This window comes from Anomalospiza imberbis, chromosome 2 (genome assembly GCF_031753505.1).
Source record: "Anomalospiza imberbis isolate Cuckoo-Finch-1a 21T00152 chromosome 2, ASM3175350v1, whole genome shotgun sequence".
Taxonomy (NCBI): Eukaryota; Metazoa; Chordata; class Aves; order Passeriformes; family Viduidae; genus Anomalospiza; species Anomalospiza imberbis.
The window spans coordinates 57,272,670-57,291,641 of NC_089682.1; the positions used below are offsets into that span (position 1 = coordinate 57,272,670).

An 18,972-nucleotide genomic window follows, 5' to 3' on the forward strand; every position below is an offset into this window, starting at 1 on the left:
TCTCCATGTTTGCTCCCAAGAAATGGGCTCCTTAAGTTGACCCAGTAACTCAATAGCAGCTCCTCATGCAATTGGAAGACAAAGAGGTTATAGTGGGCTAACCCCTAAAATACATTTTTCTCAACATCACTGAATGCAAATCCCCATGTGACCCAATGAAGGATATGAAGTGGATTATAAAGCATGGGGTCCAAAGGGTTCAGAGTATCCTATTGCAATCCAAATGACTCCATTTCAGGAAGCATGGATTCCACTAAGTCATTAGCTGCTTTCTAACAAGCTAGGGTTTTCAACAAGTAGTGGAAGTGATCCATTTGCACTGGTTTCATTTTTTTTGTTAAACTGCTGCTTTGTGGCCTGTCTACATTATCTTTTGGTGATTTATTTTATTGGAAGTGAATGAAGTAGAAAATATATTAATTGTCTTTCTTTTTAAAAATAATTGGCAGCAAATCAACAGCCACCTACCTTGCCTGAAGGAGAGATCACTACTATTGAAATTCATCGGTCCAATCCTTATATTGAATTGGGAATTAGCATAGTGGGTGGCAATGAAACACCTTTGATCAACATTGTCATTCAAGAGGTTTATCGAGATGGGATCATTGCCAGAGATGGAAGACTTCTTGCTGGAGACCAAATACTTCAAGTATGGAATCTAATTACATATTCAGTGTGCTTGCTTTCTGTTCACTCTTTACAGAATTGTTGTTAAAATGAAATGGAAGATTTTCCTTGTCAGACTATGTTGTGTCAATGTTAGCTTTGCAATTATCAGTTGGAAAGCAAATTAATATTCAGATCAGAGCCTGTTGTTCTAGCACTTTTGGCTATCACGCTTTATGTTGTTTGTCGGACCAGTCCCTGGAATTATCTTTCCTCTCTAGCATCTGTTATCAACATTTAAAATACAAGTTTGTCTGTTTTTAAATGTTGTGGGGCTTGGTCCTTATTTCAGCTTTACTTATGTATTCCAAAGGAGCCCAAGGTTATTTCTGGCTAGCAAGCTGGTCTAACGTGTCCTATGTAAGAAGCAATTTGTGAATTGTAAGGCTGGCTTTATCTAAACTGTTATTTTAATATGGCTTCACTGTTATCTTCCAAAAGCTGAGGCAGTTGACCAGCATCTTTCAATATGTATAAAAGATTCAGTGATAGGCTTCAATGAAAGAATTTAAAGCAAGATGCTCTAAGCATTTAAAGAAAAAAAATAAGCAAAATGTAAGTTGATTTTGATTGATTGTGTATTTTTGTTTTGGTTTTAAGTAATTAACCACAGGCAATAGAAAAATACCAAGTTCTATTAATTTTGAACTTTTAGTTTTTATATTTGGGGAAGGGGTTGTTTACACGACACTAAAGTAACCGAGTGCTGCATAAACAGAACAGTCACCCAGCTTCTATTTTTAATCATTATACCTGAAACAAATATATTATCATCAATTCAAAGTTATTTCAGTAGGAATGTTGGCTTTTGATCTGGCAGCCTAAGATCAACCCAAATGTAGTTTTAAGCCTTCTTCATTTCACTGTTTTGAAATCAAGCCAATAGAAGTAGCTTAAATACAGTAGTTACCCTTGGAATAAAATTAGTTTGCACTTCAGAAAATAAAGTCCCTTTTAAGAAATGTGCCTTTTTCCACTCTTGGAGTGTAAGCATAGCGGCTGGCCAAGAAAATACCCAAGAGCTTTCCAAGATGTTTCCTTTTCAACAAGTAATTGCAGACACTGATTGAATGCTGCCTCATTTATTTTTATACTAAGGCCTCTATTTGTTTGACAGAATAGGGAGCTTGAGTTCCAGTGAAGCTTTGGAAATTCCTGCTGTTTGGGCAGGTGTCAGTTACAGTTTCCAAAGCCATAAATGGCAGTGAATTGACTGTAAACAGGAATTTACTAGCTGCAGTGAGTCGTCCCTATCAACAGCCTGGCAGTGGGGCTGTCACATGCTAAGTGGGTGTCCACGAAAGTCCTCCTCTCATGCCAAGGGAGAGGTACAGAGGGTAAAACCTAAATTTTGAGGGGAGATAGAATATCTTTATTTCTTTGAATTTGCCTGTGGAGGTGATGGACTGTTGTATTAAAATGATCAGGCTCAATCTCTGCCATTTGTAATTTGGTGCACTTAGGTGCAACTCAGCATGGACAATTCAGTTGAATATTTCTATAAATGTCTTACAGGGCTTTTATGAGCTGTAAAGGTCTGAAAGAAAGAGCCAGAAAGGACTGTGAGATGAAACTCAGCATTTTCTTGCCCAGTCAAACAAGAAGTATTACCCTTTTAAGAGCTGTGGGAACAGCATTTAGTAACAGCTACATAAAAGCTTGTGTTGTCTGCAAGGTGCAGATAGGTGCCTAACAATTTCAAAGTGCTCTACAAATTGTCTCTTTTTTTGTGCTGGACTGTGACAGTAATTCATGTGAAGCCTGTCCTAATGAGAATATCTTTCCCCAAGAAGTGCTAAGGCTGTTTTGTTCTGAAATTTTAAACTGCCTTATATAAAGAAGAATTACATTTTATTGCATATATTCTTCTGTGCCCTTTGAGTGCTCACATATTTTATGTATTTACTTTAGCTAGCTACAGTTAAAAATAAAAATGGATTTAATTTAAAGGCTCTGATGGATGGGCCCTAGTGGTTTTTGCAGGAGGCAGCTCTAAATGTTATTTCTCCTAGCTATGCCCCTTTTCCCTCTGCCCAAGGCTACAGTCTGTCTCAGGGCAGTAGCAGAGCAAGACACCACCATGGTTCTGTCTGAGCTCATGGTGCTGCCAGCAGTAGTGGCTTTGTGCTGGGTTTTGGGCTGGAGATGTCTCAGGGAGGGTGCAGTCCTCCTTCACCATCGGAAACCAACCACAGCCAAGTGGTTCAGCACAGACTTCTGGGAGCCCCTCAGCTCAGATGTGATTTAAATGTGGCACGTGTTGTACATAGATTACTTTGTATATTTTTATAGTTTAAATATTGCTATTAGATGGTGAGAAGCTGAATGTTTGGTTTTACTTACTTAGGTTGCAGTGGGGACTATTAAAAGGCTTAGGTAAGGCACATCAATCAATATAGAGTGCTTGGTGTTATCTTCTATCTGCTGAAATCCTGGGGGCAGGAGTTCCTCCACCAAGGCTAAGGATGAAATTCTAGTGTTAACTTTGAATCCTTTCTTACAAAACAAGGCAAACACAGCTTTCGTGCTGAATTTTTGTCATACTCTTTTTTTCTACCAAATCTCATTGTACTGTCAGTTCTTACTTTTATAGTGCAAGAAATGACTGAAGATTACTGATCTTTGTATCAGGGGCTGTATAACAAACACAGTTCTTAGTTCTAGGTAGAGAAAGTTTAATCTGTTTTTCATTTACAACTGAATTTTGGGTGATACAGGTTATAAGTCTAAAGCTCTAGCCTACTTGAAATCTGTGGAAAATCTTAGTTTATGCTAAGGCTTTAGAATTAGTACAACTGCCTTTTTTCTACTGTCTTAACCAATTTCATTATTCTTGACTTCAGTTTTTTAAAATGTTTTTTCACATAATGGAACTACTGCATATTGTAAGACACAAGCTTGCTTCAGAGATTTGGATGCATTCTTCTTATAGCTATTATTTTGCAGTTTTAAGTGATGCTGGGCTTGACACTGAAAGCACATGCCATGTACTTGTCCTGGAGAGCAAACAATGTAAGGATCTCAGGAAGACAAGTATAGGAGACAAGGAGGACAAAAACCTTGGCCTGCGATGGCAGAGGGAGTTCACTTTTGGGGACATGTCATCTTTGTGGGAAAAGGCCTAAAATAGTGCAAGGGGGAAGGTTAGATTGGATATTAAGAAAAAAAATCTTCACAAAAGGGTTGTTAAGCACTGGAACAGGCTGCCCAGGGAAGTGGTGGTGTCACCATCCCTGGAGATGTTTAAATGTAGATATGGAACTTGGAGACATGGTTTAGTGGTGGAGTTGGAAGTGCTGGGTTAACACTTGGCCTTGATGATGCTGAGGATCTCTTCCAACCTAAAAATAAGTTTGTAGATTGAACATCCAATGTGAGTTTGCAAGAAAGAATGGAAGGACAAGAGAGGAAGCCTAGTGAAGTCAGACATGTAGTTTGCTCCAAGGGTGGTTTAGCAGCAAGTGAATTCTGGGAAGGACTTAACAAAACATAGAAAAACATCATTGTGACTTCTTTTGCTGTTGTTGGCAGGTCAATAGCTTTGACATAAGCAACGTGTCCCACAACCACGCTCGAGCTGTGCTGTCGCAGCCGTGCTCGGTGCTGCACCTGACGGTGCTACGAGAGCGGCGCTTTGGCAGCCGCACGCACAACCACACGGACGCGCCGGGCTCCGGGCGGGAGGACAGCTTCCAGGTGACCCTGCACAAGCGCGACTCCAGTGAGCAGCTCGGCATCAAGCTGGTGCGCAGAACAGACGAGCCAGGGGTTTTTATCCTCGACCTCTTGGAAGGGGGTTTGGCTGCTCAGGACGGCAGGCTCTGCAGTAATGACCGCGTGCTGGCCATTAATGGGCACGACTTGAAGCATGGCACACCGGAGCTTGCTGCTCAGGTTATACAGGTAATATGCTTTCCCTACCTGAGCCCTTAGCTTGGCTTTATTTCTAGAGTCTGTTTCCAGACAGAACAGCTTGTGTGAGGCCTAAAAGCCTGTGTCAATGTAATTTACAATGATTTATGTTTTGAAAATAGTAGTGAAGAACAGGATGTGCTTTGGCACCTACCAGAAGAACTTCACCTCCTCAGAAGTAAAAAATGCATTACTCTTCTCTGGAATGCAGCCTGAAGGCTAGAAGACTGCTCATGTAGCAAGGAGAGTAGTCTATTGTAGCATACTGCTTAGCAGGGAAGAAAAAAAAAGAGGATTATTATTATTCTATTTATGTATGTATTGTATTTTAATCTCTCAGTAAGCTCTATAGAAGTGGACTTTGTTTTTTATTGATTTGCCTGTGCATGGAATTGAGTTAAAACAAGAAAGTAATTTGTCAGATGTTAGAGTCAACAGGTAGCATCTGGGAAGTCAAATAGAGGTTTTCCATGAGTTCTGCATGCTACAAATCATTTTCCAAGTGTTCAGAAAAGGGCTATTTCCAATGTCTGGTTATGTCCTGGACACAAATACTACCCAAAGCTTGTTGCAGGGTGACATATGACCCATCTGTGTCCCCACAGGAAAACCTTTACTCCATGTCTTTCGCCCAGTCTGTAAGGAAACAGATGCAGCACTTTGGTACTTCCTGCTGATGGGATGTTGGTGAAAATAGCTTTGTTTTTAGGAAAGTTAGAATATACCACTTGAATGTTCCTGCAGTCTAGTGCAGTCATCTTTGCTTAAAGCACCACATAGAAAACTCTGGTACAAATGAGTAGTAAATACTTGTTTCAGGAATCACTTCAAGAGTTCTCCTTGCAGTGAAATTAAAATAACAACCATCTTGGGAATTGTAATTCCAGTTTCCCAATTTTTGTATACAGTGATTGGAACTTAGTGCTGGGTAACTTTTACCTTTTAAGGTGTGGCTTTGAAGCAATAAAAAAAGTTGATGTTTTATTAACATCTAATAACTGGGTCTCCCAGTATTCCCCAAAATCCAGAATATTATTGTATGCTCACGTGTAACATCTTTCTTGCAGGTATCTTTGGGAAGTACCAGAGGTGTTCAGGGCTTTTGATCAAAAGCTGCAGGTCTTGGAGCTATCACATAGGCATTTCTTCCACTTATTGCTATGTGTTGCTGGAGTTCACAGAGGCTGCAAATGGAATGGGGTGAATTTTAATGTTTGGAGCTTTGTAACATAAAGTGAGAAATGGTCTTTTTGACAAAGGATTTTTAGCTGATGTAAAGGTAACATCAGAGGTGAAGGAGGAATGTTAATTTCCCCTCCATTTTGGGAGAGATTGCAAAAAGAAGCAAGTAAAGGAGTGTGTAGCCTAAAAAGGAACTGGAAAACAAGGTCTGCTGTTGTCTTGTTTCACATTCTGTCATATGTTTTCCTCCCTTTCTAATAATCAATATCCTGTCAAACTTGATGATGTTTGACCTAATGTATTCAACAGGCGAGCGGGGAGAGAGTGAACTTGATCATCTCTAGACCCCTGAAGTCACAGACAGTCAGCATTATCCGAGACACCGGGACTCACAACAGCAGCTCACACCAACACCAGTCCCAGCAGCTGTTTCACAGCAGACCTAACTCACATAAGGTTGGTGCTTCTCCTTCTGAAAGGAAAAAATACTGGTTTACTCATGTGGTGGTGTGTGTAGCAAGGCGAAGCTAGAAGAAAGGATTATATTTTTAATCTAATTAATAAAAAAAACGATGATGACTTCCAAGTTCTCAAGTCCTGCATCATGTGTGGAGTAGGAACAAAAGATGCATAACAGGTTTTCAGGTTTTTTTTGGATTTGCTGACTACAGTGAAAGAAGCAAGTTCTGTGAGTTCATATAGCTGTGGTTGTTAGACCTTGTCTAAGACAGTGGCTGGTACTCCTGCATGGAAGGGCTGTCATTCAAGACTGTTACACTTAATGTTGCTCTGTGCTGGCTGCAGCCTGGAAAGATGTGAGGTGCCCACCATCCAGCATATAAAGAGCATGTTGGAGGGATGTGTCATCTCCTTCATGAGTCAACAGTCCTGGCTGCAAGGCTGCTGAGTCTCAAGCAGGGAGAGAAAGGCAAAATTAAGAGACTTTCATGAAGGTAGTATTATTTGGAAGACATGCTAAAATAGAGCCTGTGCTCAAGATGTTATTGTAATTAGAAAAATGCAACGTCTCACTCTTAAGTTTACTTTGTGAAATTGCTGTTATGTTGACCATGTCAATAAATCCACCTGTCCACTCTATTTGCTTTACTATTTAGTGTCATATACTTCTGTTGGGATAACTAACATGTGTTGATAGTGTTTTCTTTTAAAAGTGGGGACCATTTCAGAAAAGAACAAATAAGGTTCTAGGAAGGTTGTTTTCCTCCTAAGGGACAAAGGTGAGGCTCCTGAATACCATGGCTACAGCACTGGGCCATACCCACACAGTGATTAGTTTACTGATGTCAGAGCTTGAAGCACGTTTGCATGTGCCAGCAGGAGCTGTGCTCTTACCACAGTTGATCCAAAGTTGGATGAATAGATTTTTCTCACGGATCAATGCTATCTGTGGCCTCTTTTAAAATTGGAAGTCCCATGTAACAGCAAGTGAACGTTTCTCGTATTTTGTATCATTTATCTTTCTCTCATTAACCTGCAATTGGCTTTGAAGCCTTGTGGCTTAAAATATGTTTATATGATTGTGTGGCAGCAGCCAGTCCTGAAGCCTGAAGCCCTAGAAATGAACTATCTTTATAAGCTACGGTGTGTTTACATATAGCTACTTCCACGATAAATGTGTATGTGAGGAGCAGAGCCAGTCAGGAGCACATGGCATTGAAGGTCAAAGAAGACAATGTTGCCATTTTTCCAAGAGAAGGCAGAAGAATATATACATACATACATTTTGAAGAATAGCCCAGGTTATTTCTTTCATTATTTTGGATTCCTTGCAAGTATTCTGTCAATTTAAGATGCTACTACAGGTGTATGTGCAGGGTTTGAATCTTTTACTTAACCTGAGGGAAAGGCTTTGGCAAATAAAATTTACTTTGATTTAGATTTAGATCTTTTTTTTTTTATTGAGCAGAACTAAATACAGGCTGAACTTCATCATTCAGTTGTTGGAAAATTTAATATAGGATCTCTTCTTATTTCAAGCTTGAGTCTTCATTATAATCATTAGGGAGGTTGCCCAAGGTACCCATTACAGGCCATTGGCATCAATTGGCCTTAGTTTGTGCTCTGGGAGGTTCTACATACCAGCTGCAAAAGGGAACATGATGCATAAGGGCTTTAAAGGGTCTCTCACTGTCATCATGAAAACACATTTTCATTTTTTAGGAGCTTCTTTGTAGTTCTGGAGCATATGCTACTGACAAATGAAGTAATGCTGATGTTCACCAAGACTTTAAAAGACTTTTATCTGGTTTGTCTCCAGACTTTTGACCATATGGTTTCATAGTGCAGTCCTAAAATTTAGCCTCTTCCAGTGCAGGATGTTAAGAAAAACTAGAATGAGATTTCAAAATAGGCCTTTATTAGCTTTATATCTATGTTTAAGTATCTAGATCCAGGGGGTTTTTGTTGGTGATTTGAGGATTTTTTTGGAGAGGTCAGGGATCTGACCTAGAAGAAATCCAGCCAAAGCTGATTTTTGTTACTTAGTCCTTTGAAACTGTTCCATTAAAGTGCCAAAGTGTGCTTTGGGGTGTATTTAGTTGGTTTGTTCTGGTTTTCAGTTTTGGTTTGCTTGGCTTTTTTCCTTAGTTTTAACAATGTTATTTATCCTTATTAAACAGGATCTCTCCCAGTGTGTTACATGCCAAGAAAAACACATTACTGTGAAAAAAGAGCCACATGAATCTCTGGGAATGACAGTGGCAGGAGGCAGAGGCAGCAAAAGTGGCGAACTGCCCATCTTTGTGACGAGTGTGCAGCCTCACGGGTGCTTGGCAAGAGACGGCAGGATTAAACGAGGTAGGGTTTGGCTTCCCTGGTGGCATGCCTTCCTCTGGATGCTTTTTGATCACTACATTCTCTCGAATCAGGTGGTGTCAAAAAAATCTTCTCACAGATGTTGGAAAATGCTTATGGATGCTTTTCTTCATGATTTAATAATGGAAATACAGTATTTAGTGTTGCACTTTCACCTTTTATGGGAAGGGGATGTTTACAGCATAATAGCAGGGGAAGTGGATAAGATCAGGAAATGTATGGTTAAATTCTTTAAAGCTGCTGGTATTCCCCTGAGCTGAGGGTCTGCTGTGATGCAGACACATCCTGGTTTTGTGTTTGATTTAGTGGGTTGTATCACATCTCTGTCCAAGGAATCTGTGCGCCCTGGTATAATATCTGAACAGCAGAGAAGCCCTGATGACAGGCCACAGTTCACCACACAAAATTTGCCCCAAAAGCTACATCAGTGCTAATCCTGGTTCCCAAAAGCTTTCTTTTCCTCTGAGACATCACGTGTTTGCTGGTCTTCGGGGGTGCTGCAACACCTGTCCTTGTTCCCTGGATTTGTAAAAGAGAATGTGGAGACAGAGGTTAGGCTCAGCATAGGTGAACGCAATCCTGCATAATTGATAGCAAAGCATTTGATGATTAAAACATATTATGTCATATGTGAATCAGAGACTGCCTATGGGATCTCTGTGATTCACAGTTCCCAGAATTACAGAATGTTTCAGGAAAGAAATTTAGGGAAAAAAACTTCACAGATTGTACATTTCAGAGAACAGTGTGGGAGCATTCTTCTATGCTTCTGAGAAAGGGAGATTTACACCCACACACCAGCAGGTATGCTTTCTTTTTCTGTACTACTATGAAAAACACACTTGATAGAACAATCACTATTGTTCTTTCATTATATAACAATGAAGTAGCCACAGAAGCTACTGGGAGGAAAATCCTTTCAAAAACTGAGTCTCATACCACATGTTTGCACTTTTGCTCTGGTTTTTCTGGCTTTCACTGGTGAGCCATTGTGTGAAAAAGGAGTCTGCCACTGGATAGTTAATAACATTCTTGTTTTCATCCTGGGGCTTCTTAAAAAATATAAAACTAAAATTGTGGAAATCTTTTTCTGGCTTTGACTCTTTCCATATTAGCTTTGTAGAAATGCTTCTTTTCTTTCTTTGAATTAACTGAATTTTGTACCAAACTTTCCAGTAGTTTTTGAATTCCATTTTATTCTCCCAAGTTATTAAAACCAGATGAATTAAAGCACTCTGGAACCTCACCTGTCTACAATAATTGGTTACTTGGAAGTGCCTGCATTGTTCCTGCTATCATTCTTCCTTCTAAACTTCTAAAGTTAGGGTGAGCCCAAGAGCCTCATCTGGAAACAGTTGTGTCATGGCATCTGCAGTAGCAGTTGCAGCTGAGCTGATGAGGTACTTAAGTAATTTCTATTTCAGATTTTCAGGGCATTATACATAGGAGTCAGTATTTGGTGTGTACGTGGAAATAAATTGCACTGATCCAACTTGATACATTAAAGTTTGATTATTGATCAAACTTGATACATTAAAACTTGATACAAGCTCGATACATTAAAGTTTCAAACTGACAATATAAAGGCTTCAGAGCTACTAGTTTGTTAGTTCAGACTGTCTCAGGTCCAAAGACTCCTGTAAGGAATGAAACCCTAACATGGCAGGTACTGCGGGTGGGCAGTACTGTCGGACTGATATGCTCTCCCTCGTGGCTTCGTACAGGTGATGTGCTGCTGAACATCAACGGGATCGATCTCACCAACCTGAGTCACAGCGAGGCCGTGGCCATGCTGAAGGCTAGTGCTGCCTCTTCAGTAGTTGCCCTGAAAGCCCTGGAAGTCCAGATTGTAGAGGAACAGCCTCAGGCTGATGAGGAACAATTGAGTACCATCAGTGAAAATGAATACGATGCCAGCTGGTCGCCATCGTGGGTCATGTGGCTGGGACTTCCAAGGTACGGAATTAATCGATTAAGTACTTACTTAGCTGTTTCAAGCTTAGTCCTGCAAGAGACATAAAGAAGCAGAGACCTGCATAGCTGCAGCACATCTACCTTTATTTCTGCCTGGCCATCTCGGCTGTATTCAGTTGGCAGTGTGCTTAGGAAATGGGCTCTGAACAGGAGCAGTGTTTCGTTAGGAAACTCGAAAATGAATAGACTGGATTTATCCCTTCGCAAACCATAGTTAACTACCCATGTGGAATCTTCTGTTCAGACACAATTCATCTTTTTTATTGTTTTATTGTACTGTAACTTTCTATAGAATATCTAAAACTGGAGCAATTATTAATAAAACCACAAAGTACATATCCATCTGTCTCTTTGCTAATCTGCTACCTAAGTTTATGAGGCCAAATACTTAACTTCAGAATATTGCATCAGATTTTGGCCATTCTGACAGACTCTTGACATGTCCTGTGCCAAGACTGTAGCCGTGTAACTACAGGCTCACAATGGCTTTTTCAAGAATCCACTACCATCTCTGCCAAACACAAAAACTCTTAGAGATTTGCAGCAAGCTCCCTCCCCTTAACTACTCTGCAACCTGCTGGACATCACTTCATTTGCACTTCTCACTCTCTTGAGGCTGCAGCTATAATCTCATTCTGGCATCACTTGTTATCAAGAAGAGCTCCTACTGCAGCTAGTAGAGTTGTTAACTTCAGTCAGGGCATGCAGGTTAATTCCTTCCCCTCTGATGGATTTACCAGATCTGTACTTAAAGTGTAAAATCACAACATGAACCAGACAGACTGGGAGCAGAATGCAGCTGAAGATAACACAGCCATGCATTGGCCCTCCAGAGATTTCACTTTTTCTGAGTTTAACTGTCAATTAATTTATCTTAATAAGTATTCTTATAATAATTTATCTTCATAAGTATTAATGAGTAATCTCAATAAAAGCTTCTTGGTTTTGGTAAATATACTTCCTTTTCATGCTTTAGCAGCAGTTTATTTCCTACCTAGTGGTTTATTTCCTACCTAGTGGTTTAGTTCTTTCATGCTACAGATGCCTATATGTGGCTCCTAACATTATGCTATGCATTGTGATTTAAAGCAGTGCCAAACAACCGTAAAGAACTTGGTATTTTTTTACTGAAAAGTTAATTTCTATGTCTGTTTATTTTTTTTAATTATAGTCATTGCCAACTTCACTGTCAAGAACTAATTTTCACTAGGGCTGATAACAAATAGTTAGTGAAGCGTAATCTGAATTATTTGCATTCTGTGTAATAAAATGGTTAGTCATTTATATTTTCATTACTGGTGATGAATCAGTACAGAGGTAATGAAGATTGTGCGTGGATTTTTAATTTTTACTTAAAGTAGTAAAAGCTTAAACTGGCTGGGGTTGAAAGACAAATACTCTGCATTTTTGACTTGCAAACTGAACACATCAGGTATTGATTTTCCACCCACATGGTTGCCACCTGTGGAATCCCTAAAATGCAGTTCTATTGCTGTCAGTTTACAGAGTCAACTGTGTTTAAGTAATTTTTCTAGCACTGTGTTACTTCTTTTAAAACACTTTTCTGTCTCAAGATTGTGGGGATTTTCTGGTAATTGGTTTGAATATTGTAGAATTACTCTGGAAACGGAGGTCTAATCACCATCCCTCCCCTTCTCTACCACACTTAGCACAGTGGTAATGATGAGATAGCAGATGCTGTGCCTACTGTAAAACCATACATTGGCTTTTTCTCCTGTTATCCTGTGCTTCCATCCCCCAGCTGCCTGCATAGCTGCCATGACGTGGTGCTGCGGCGGAGCAATTTAGGGAGCTGGGGCTTCAGCATCGTCGGTGGCTACGAGGAGAACCACACAAACCAGCCTTTCTTCATTAAAACCATTGTTCTTGGAACTCCTGCCTACTTTGATGGGAGACTAAAGTAAGCCAAAGTAACAATGGGAAAAATAATAAAAATAGTAATAAAAGCAACAATAATGAACCACTTTTAAATAGTTATATGCAACTAATTGCTTAAGGAAATGCATTGTAGCATCTTGTGCTGCTGGATCATGCAGCCCTATAGTGCTTTGCCTCCCCGATGAGTGGAGGGAGGTAACAGCGTGCTGTTGGGGTAGGGGCATCTCAGAGGTGATGGCATCTCTTGTGATCTTCCCCAGCTGTGCTGCTGATGTCACCTGCTGTCTCCCTGTTGAACTCCACTTTAGGCCAGCAGACAATGTGCACTATATACGTGCAGAGCTAGCTAGTTTTTGTCTTTCTATAAAACAACCAAAAGTTAGAACTTCACTTTTGCAGAGTGGGCAAAACTGCTTTACACTTTCACATAGCCTTCTGAAGCCACTGGAAACTGATACTGAAGATGGGTGCTGCTGCTTTAATAGAAGGGTAAGAAAGTAGATGATAAAGATTTCTAAAAAGATTGTTAAGGACTCAAGTCCCCATGGCATGACCCTGTCATTAGTTGGCAGGAAAGTCACTGATAAATGAAGCAAGTTCAGCAGAAGCCCCTGAGATGGGGGAGCTGGAGCACTTGCCCCACAAGGAGAAGGCTTCAGGAGCAGCTAGCAGCCCCTTCCAGTACTTACCTGGAGATTGTCAAGGAGACAGAGCAGGGTGAGAGGATGAGAGACAACAGGCACAAATTGAACTAAAGAGCTTGAGACTGGTTCTGAGGAGAAACTATTTCCTTATGAGGATGGTCAGGCAATGGCATAAGTTGCATGGTCTCTGCCCTTGGAGGTTTCTGTGACTACTGGGTAAAGCCCTGAGAGTCTTGGTCAGAACTTAGAGCTGACCTTGCTTGCAGTAGAAGGTTGGGCTATAAACCTCCTGAGGTCCCTTCTGACCTTAAAGATTATATGACTTTACTTGCATGTTACGTTTGGATGCAGCCCCCAGGTTTAGTATCCAGATATACATCTTAGCCTCATGTAGGATTAGTTCAGAACTAGGACTTAAAATTCCCATTAAGGGTTCTCTTCTTCATAAACTTGATTTTTTGTGAAGGTGGTAGTCAAGAATATACAACTTGAAGTTTCATGCCATGATTTTTACATGCATATTTTCTTATAAAGTGACTTAAGAATGTGCTTATGCCTAGAGCCCTGACAGTAATTGATTTTTCAGTTCAGTGACTAAATAAATAAATGAAAAACTAACTTGGCTGAACATAAAATTGCTTTTTTTTTTTTAACTGTGGAACAGTTTGGATTAAATTAAAGATCTCAGTTCAATTCAAATTAAATAATTTCAGATTGGAGACTTAATAACTAGAAGTCTTCACACAAATGGAAATTCAAGCATCATTCCTAAGAAAAATGGAAGAATCATCATGGTCACATTTACCCCCTTGTAACCTATGGAAAATATGCTCTTGTGTGATAATGAGGTAGTACTCTCTTTTCAAATGTACTGTTCCCCTGAAAATACGGACTTAAAAATGGGCCATCAACCAGGGAGAGCCACTTAGTACCTGCACCTTGAGTTATTGTGCAGCAGGTCTCTTCTAAAGCTGTTCTGTTTTGTTTAAATTATCTAAATGTTAGGCTGGAGAGGAAGGGAATAAATAACTTCACAGTTCAATAGTTTAGACAATTTTCTGCTTACATGATCTGTCTGGTGTGATTTTATAGAAGGCTTCCTTGGAAAGGCTGTGGGAGTGAGATGTCATTCAGTGAACTGTAGCACTTTGGTTTGGGTGATGGGGTTCCTTGGTTCAGGCAGAGAAGGACTTTTGAGTGCACATTTGACTGGTGTTGGTATCTGCTCCCTCTTCCTCTGCTCTGCCTTAGGGAAAGCTCAGGAGAGTATCTTTTTGCCACCCATTTTGGTGCCTTCAATACTTGAGTGGATCAGTTTCAGGAAAAGTCCTGTTCGATCTCCAAGTCACATTTGACTACTCTGAAGCAGAGATGTCTAGAGAAGGAATATGCTCAATACAGAAAGAAATTAGGTGCAGTTTTGAATTTTATCTTGAGGTTTTAAAAATCAGAACATAACCCTTTAAGGTCAATTTTGCCCAGGGCCAGCAAATGGCACTCTCACAAATTTCTGTTACCCATTTCAAAATGCAGAGATGCTGCAATTGAACCATCTGCTGAGGGAGATTTCAAGCCAAATGGTTATATTTGACAAAATCATAAGCCATTGAAAACAAGGTTCTTAGTTGGAATGTGGTTGGTTGGTAACCATAAGTATCTTTACTTACACCTCCTACAGTAAAGGCATGTTTGGTGTAAATGTGTTATAATCCACACAAACAAACAGAAATGCTTCTGTCATGCACATGCTATCTCATCTTCTCTTGACTCCATTAGGCCCTCCCAAATGTCTCTTCTCATGTTTCTATACAGGTCAGCTCTTAATGCAGACCTGTCTTGGTATTAGAATGGAAATATAGTGATTTGGAAATTTCCCAGATGAGTTTCAGATTAATCCTAGAATAGCTGGAAGTTGGAAGGGACCTTTAAAAAGTTATCTAGTCCAACACTCCTGCAATGAGCAGGGGCATCTTTCAGTCGTAGGACAGACTTCAAATTGAACTGCTTTGGGAATTTTAAGCAACACTTTCCAGCCTGATGCAAAGGAGGAAAGTACCTACCCCCTACCACCTCAGCAGTGAAATGCTGTTTGTTGGTGTGTGCTAATTACTGCAGAGCAGGACTCATAATGTGTTCTTTTTACTTCTTGTGTTTTTTAGGTGTGGTGACATGATTGTTGCTGTAAACGGACTATCCACGGTTGGAATGAGTCATTCTGCACTCGTTCCCATGCTGAAGGAGCAGAGGAACAAAGTGACTTTAACCGTGATTTGCTGGCCTGGAAGCCTCATATAGAGTTGTGAATCACTTTGGTTCAAGCAGCGTCTTTTTCTAGATAGCTGGCACAATAATCTCCTCTATCTTTTTTTCCTTATTGATACAGCTGGTTAAAAGCAGGGCCAAAACTGCTGTATGTTTCTTTTTTACAGGCCTCTCAGACTTGCTCTACCTGTTCTGCCATCCTGAAATAGCTATTTCTGTTTGCTATGTCTATTGCTGACACAAATGCAGATATATTAGAGCTCACAGAGAAACTCCCACTCCACTGTGGCTGTCACTGAGCTTTTCCCATCAGACTTGTAGGGTCTGCAGAAGAACTTAGCGGTTCTTTGGATTTCTCTGCAAAGTCCTCAAGTTGTATTGTGATATATAAACGTAACATTCATGTGCCCTCTCTTCCTGGCAAAGAGAACATGTGTCAGTACCAGAAGGACACATCTGTCTGCTGCTGTGAACCAAAACCTGTTTCCAAAGGTTGCATCTCTTCATTGCATAAACCTTTCCTTGCTCCCATATTTTGGACTGATTCAAGTATTCCATCTTACTCTTCACAAGTTACTTGGTCCCCCAAATTTTTCTTACAGGGCATCAATGTTCATAGAAAAGTAGGAAAAAAGCCTGATATTACTAGAATTTTTATAAAGTGCAATAATTGGACTCTTTGTTAGGAAACTTTATTACAGAGTTTGTACCCTCTACAAGAAATACGGAAGTAATTCCCGTTGCAATGCTGGCAAGGATTCATGTGCCCAAGGTCGCCTTTGAGTGAATGGCTTGCAGTATTAGACTTTACTTATGAATGTTTTGCTATGTCAGAGAATTTTGATGAACATTTTTATGAGGATCATTTTTACCGTTTCTATTGTAGTTGTCAGCTCTCTTTATTCACGTGTGGAAACAATACTTTGACTCTTACTTTCTAAATGAGAGAATTATTTCCAGGGAAAAAAGCAAGCTGTTAAGAAACCATAAGTTATGGTTTACATGTGAGCAGGCTAGAAGGAAAGCTCTTTGATTTCAAGTCCAACAGCAAAGTAAGCTGCAAAGTTCGTTCTTACTGTCACTTCCTGACAAATGTGCAAATGCCTTGATATCAAATGCTGAAAAGAGCTCTTTTGCATTTCAGGATTTTTTTTTTTCCTTTAGAGAGCACCTGCTATTAAGTTGTCAGTAATACTGTTTGTCTTGGATTGTATTTAATATTTTTACAAACCAACCTGTAACTTCTAGACTTTGCCTTTCCATGATATTTGCAGGCCAAGCACCCACTTGTTTGAGAAAAGAGGGGTGGAGCACAGAAAGATTTGTGCTGACTTGGAGCTAACCCTGTGTGTTGTCAGTGTTCTCAATATTTGAAAAGAGCTTCATTTATAAACCAGGTTCCCAACCTGAACTGATTTTATGAATGACCTCTGTATTGTATTATTAATTACCAGAGAATGTATTTGAGAGTCACAGCATATTTCAATTGTGAAGCATGAACTTTATTTTCCAGCTTAGCTGGTGTAATATTGGGGCATATTATCGCATGTCATTAATTCCAGTAGCTTTGTTTTCAAAAGAAATAAAAGTTACTCTTTTGCAAAAAAAAAAAAAAATTAAAAAAAAAAGAAAAAAAGTTTAAAATCTCATATGAATTGTTTTATTCCTCTCTGTAATGTATATTATTGGTTTAATTTTATAATATTACAATGCAAAAGAATGTCCTCTCCAGTATATTACTGTAGTGAGAATCCTTGTTTCTGAAGCAAACACCAAATTTATTTGATACTCTAATTGATTTAAGAGCCAGTCTTCTCCCATCCCCAGATGGTGTTTAACTGTATGCTTTGCCCTTAATGCAGACTTTTTTGTGAAGTACATCTTAGTGTGTAGGCTCTAGGGAAGTTTTTGAAATATGTATTAGATTTAGTGGATTTTATTTTAAAAATTACACTTTTCATTCAAAATTCTGCAAAAAACATTTTTAGATTTTTTTTTCCTTTTATATGTTAAATGTAGCAAAAGCATGGGTTAGCTTAAACTGTGCAGTTTTGTTTCTGTGTGCTGTAGCTTTTGATCAGAATATCTAAGCGATAAAACTTCTGAATAAATTCACTTCCTGAATCATTTTTCCCCTTTCTCTTGTAGCAGCATAGTTGGGTTTGGTTTTCTGTGCCTTCTGTTATAAATTATTTCAATATTATTTTTTTCCAAATATTGCTATCTAATTGTATGGTATTAATGAAGGATGAATGAAAATAAAAGTTCATTCTACACATGATAATAACTCAAAAGTGTTGTCTCTTTGCAAAAGATATGAGGAGCTCGGTGCAGACTTGGTTTAAAGATTTTTTTTTTCTTCTGTGATTTATCATAAATTACAGTTAATGAATGTACCATAAGGGTCTGAGGGTATGCTCATCCTGCCAGGGTGACATACCAACTGTTTAACCATTAATCCCAGCACTGAGAAGGGTTTCTAAAGTGGAGGTAAGATCTGTGCTTTATGGTGCTTTGCCACAAGTAGTGTTTCCTCTTTCCCCCTGCAAGCCAGCTGGTACTGATCAGCTGGAGGATGTTTTCACAGCAGAGACTTGATGCAAGGAGACAGTCTTGCTGGAAACATCAGTTTTACAGATGATACTTGAGCCTCCTGGTTATCAGTTCCCATCTCCATCTCCTGCAGGCAAGGATGCTCTATCCTTAGATGTCTGCAATGCTAGAATAAGTCTAAAAACAATTTCTCATTGATTTGCAGTAAAGTTGATAGACTCTGTATTGCTGCTCCTTGCAGTAGTTAAGAATAGTTGAGTTCCTTTAAAAGAGAGCCATGCCTATGTACAGAAATGCAGAATAAACCTGCCACATCTGCCAGTAGATTATGAGGTCTTGTATTTCTTGTAAGGTGGGAGCCAGACCATCAGAGTTTTGGTTTACAGACAATTGAATGAGTTCATTGCTGCAGGGGAAGGTGCACAAAGCTTTGTGTAAAGTGGTGGATTTGGTTATCTGTGTGCTGGTGGTGCTTCGTGTGAGGAGCACCTTTTCCAAACAACCCTAGGGATCTCCAATTAAGAATGTAAAAGAGTTCATTCTGCATCCCAGCATGCCAATAAAGTAAAATTTAGAAAGCTTGTTTGCCACACTAAACTTTCTTCTTACAGTCATGAACAACTGAGGGGAAAATCAATGTTGCAGAAGAATTCAAAATATATATTAAGAATATATTTCCAAATTCTATAATAGATCTGGGGTGGATATGATGAAAATCCAGGCTTGATTCTCAGAATGTGACCCAGACAACATCAGAAGCAAGGCAAGTTCCTTTTTTTAAAGAAACTTTTCTGAGGCAATTTTAATGGATCACAAACATTCATTAACAAACTAAGGTAGGAGATCCTGATGACTTAAAAGGTATGTGTATGCCAGGCAGGACAGCAGCAATGGCAAACACTGAGTTAAGGCAATATATGCCACATGGCCCAAGGAAAAAGGCGGTGTAATTCCAAGGAAGGTCAGTGAACATCCTCATCCCAGTTGTCTCAGGCAACTTCTAGGTGAGCTTACTTACCTAAAAAGTGGTTCTTTGCAAACACAC

At 39.5% G+C, this 18,972-nt stretch overlaps 1 protein-coding gene across 4 annotated transcripts in view; it reads left to right on the top strand.

Annotated features, from left to right (window-relative positions):
- Nucleotides 1–17,661, top strand: part of LNX2 (ligand of numb-protein X 2) — a 59,879-nt gene extending 42,218 nt beyond the window's left edge. For all 4 annotated transcript variants that reach the window (XM_068181213.1, XM_068181211.1, XM_068181214.1 and 1 more), the window contains exons 4-10: nt 450–649; nt 4,198–4,569; nt 6,070–6,216; nt 8,400–8,577; nt 10,320–10,551; nt 12,332–12,490; nt 15,272–17,661. In XM_068181213.1, the coding sequence (XP_068037314.1) occupies nt 450–649; nt 4,198–4,569; nt 6,070–6,216; nt 8,400–8,577; nt 10,320–10,551; nt 12,332–12,490; nt 15,272–15,407 (1,424 nt within the window). In that variant the 3' untranslated portion in view covers nt 15,408–17,661. The remainder of the gene's footprint in view (nt 1–449; nt 650–4,197; nt 4,570–6,069; nt 6,217–8,399; nt 8,578–10,319; nt 10,552–12,331; nt 12,491–15,271) is intronic.
- The last annotated feature ends 1,311 nt before the right edge of the window (nt 17,662–18,972 follow it).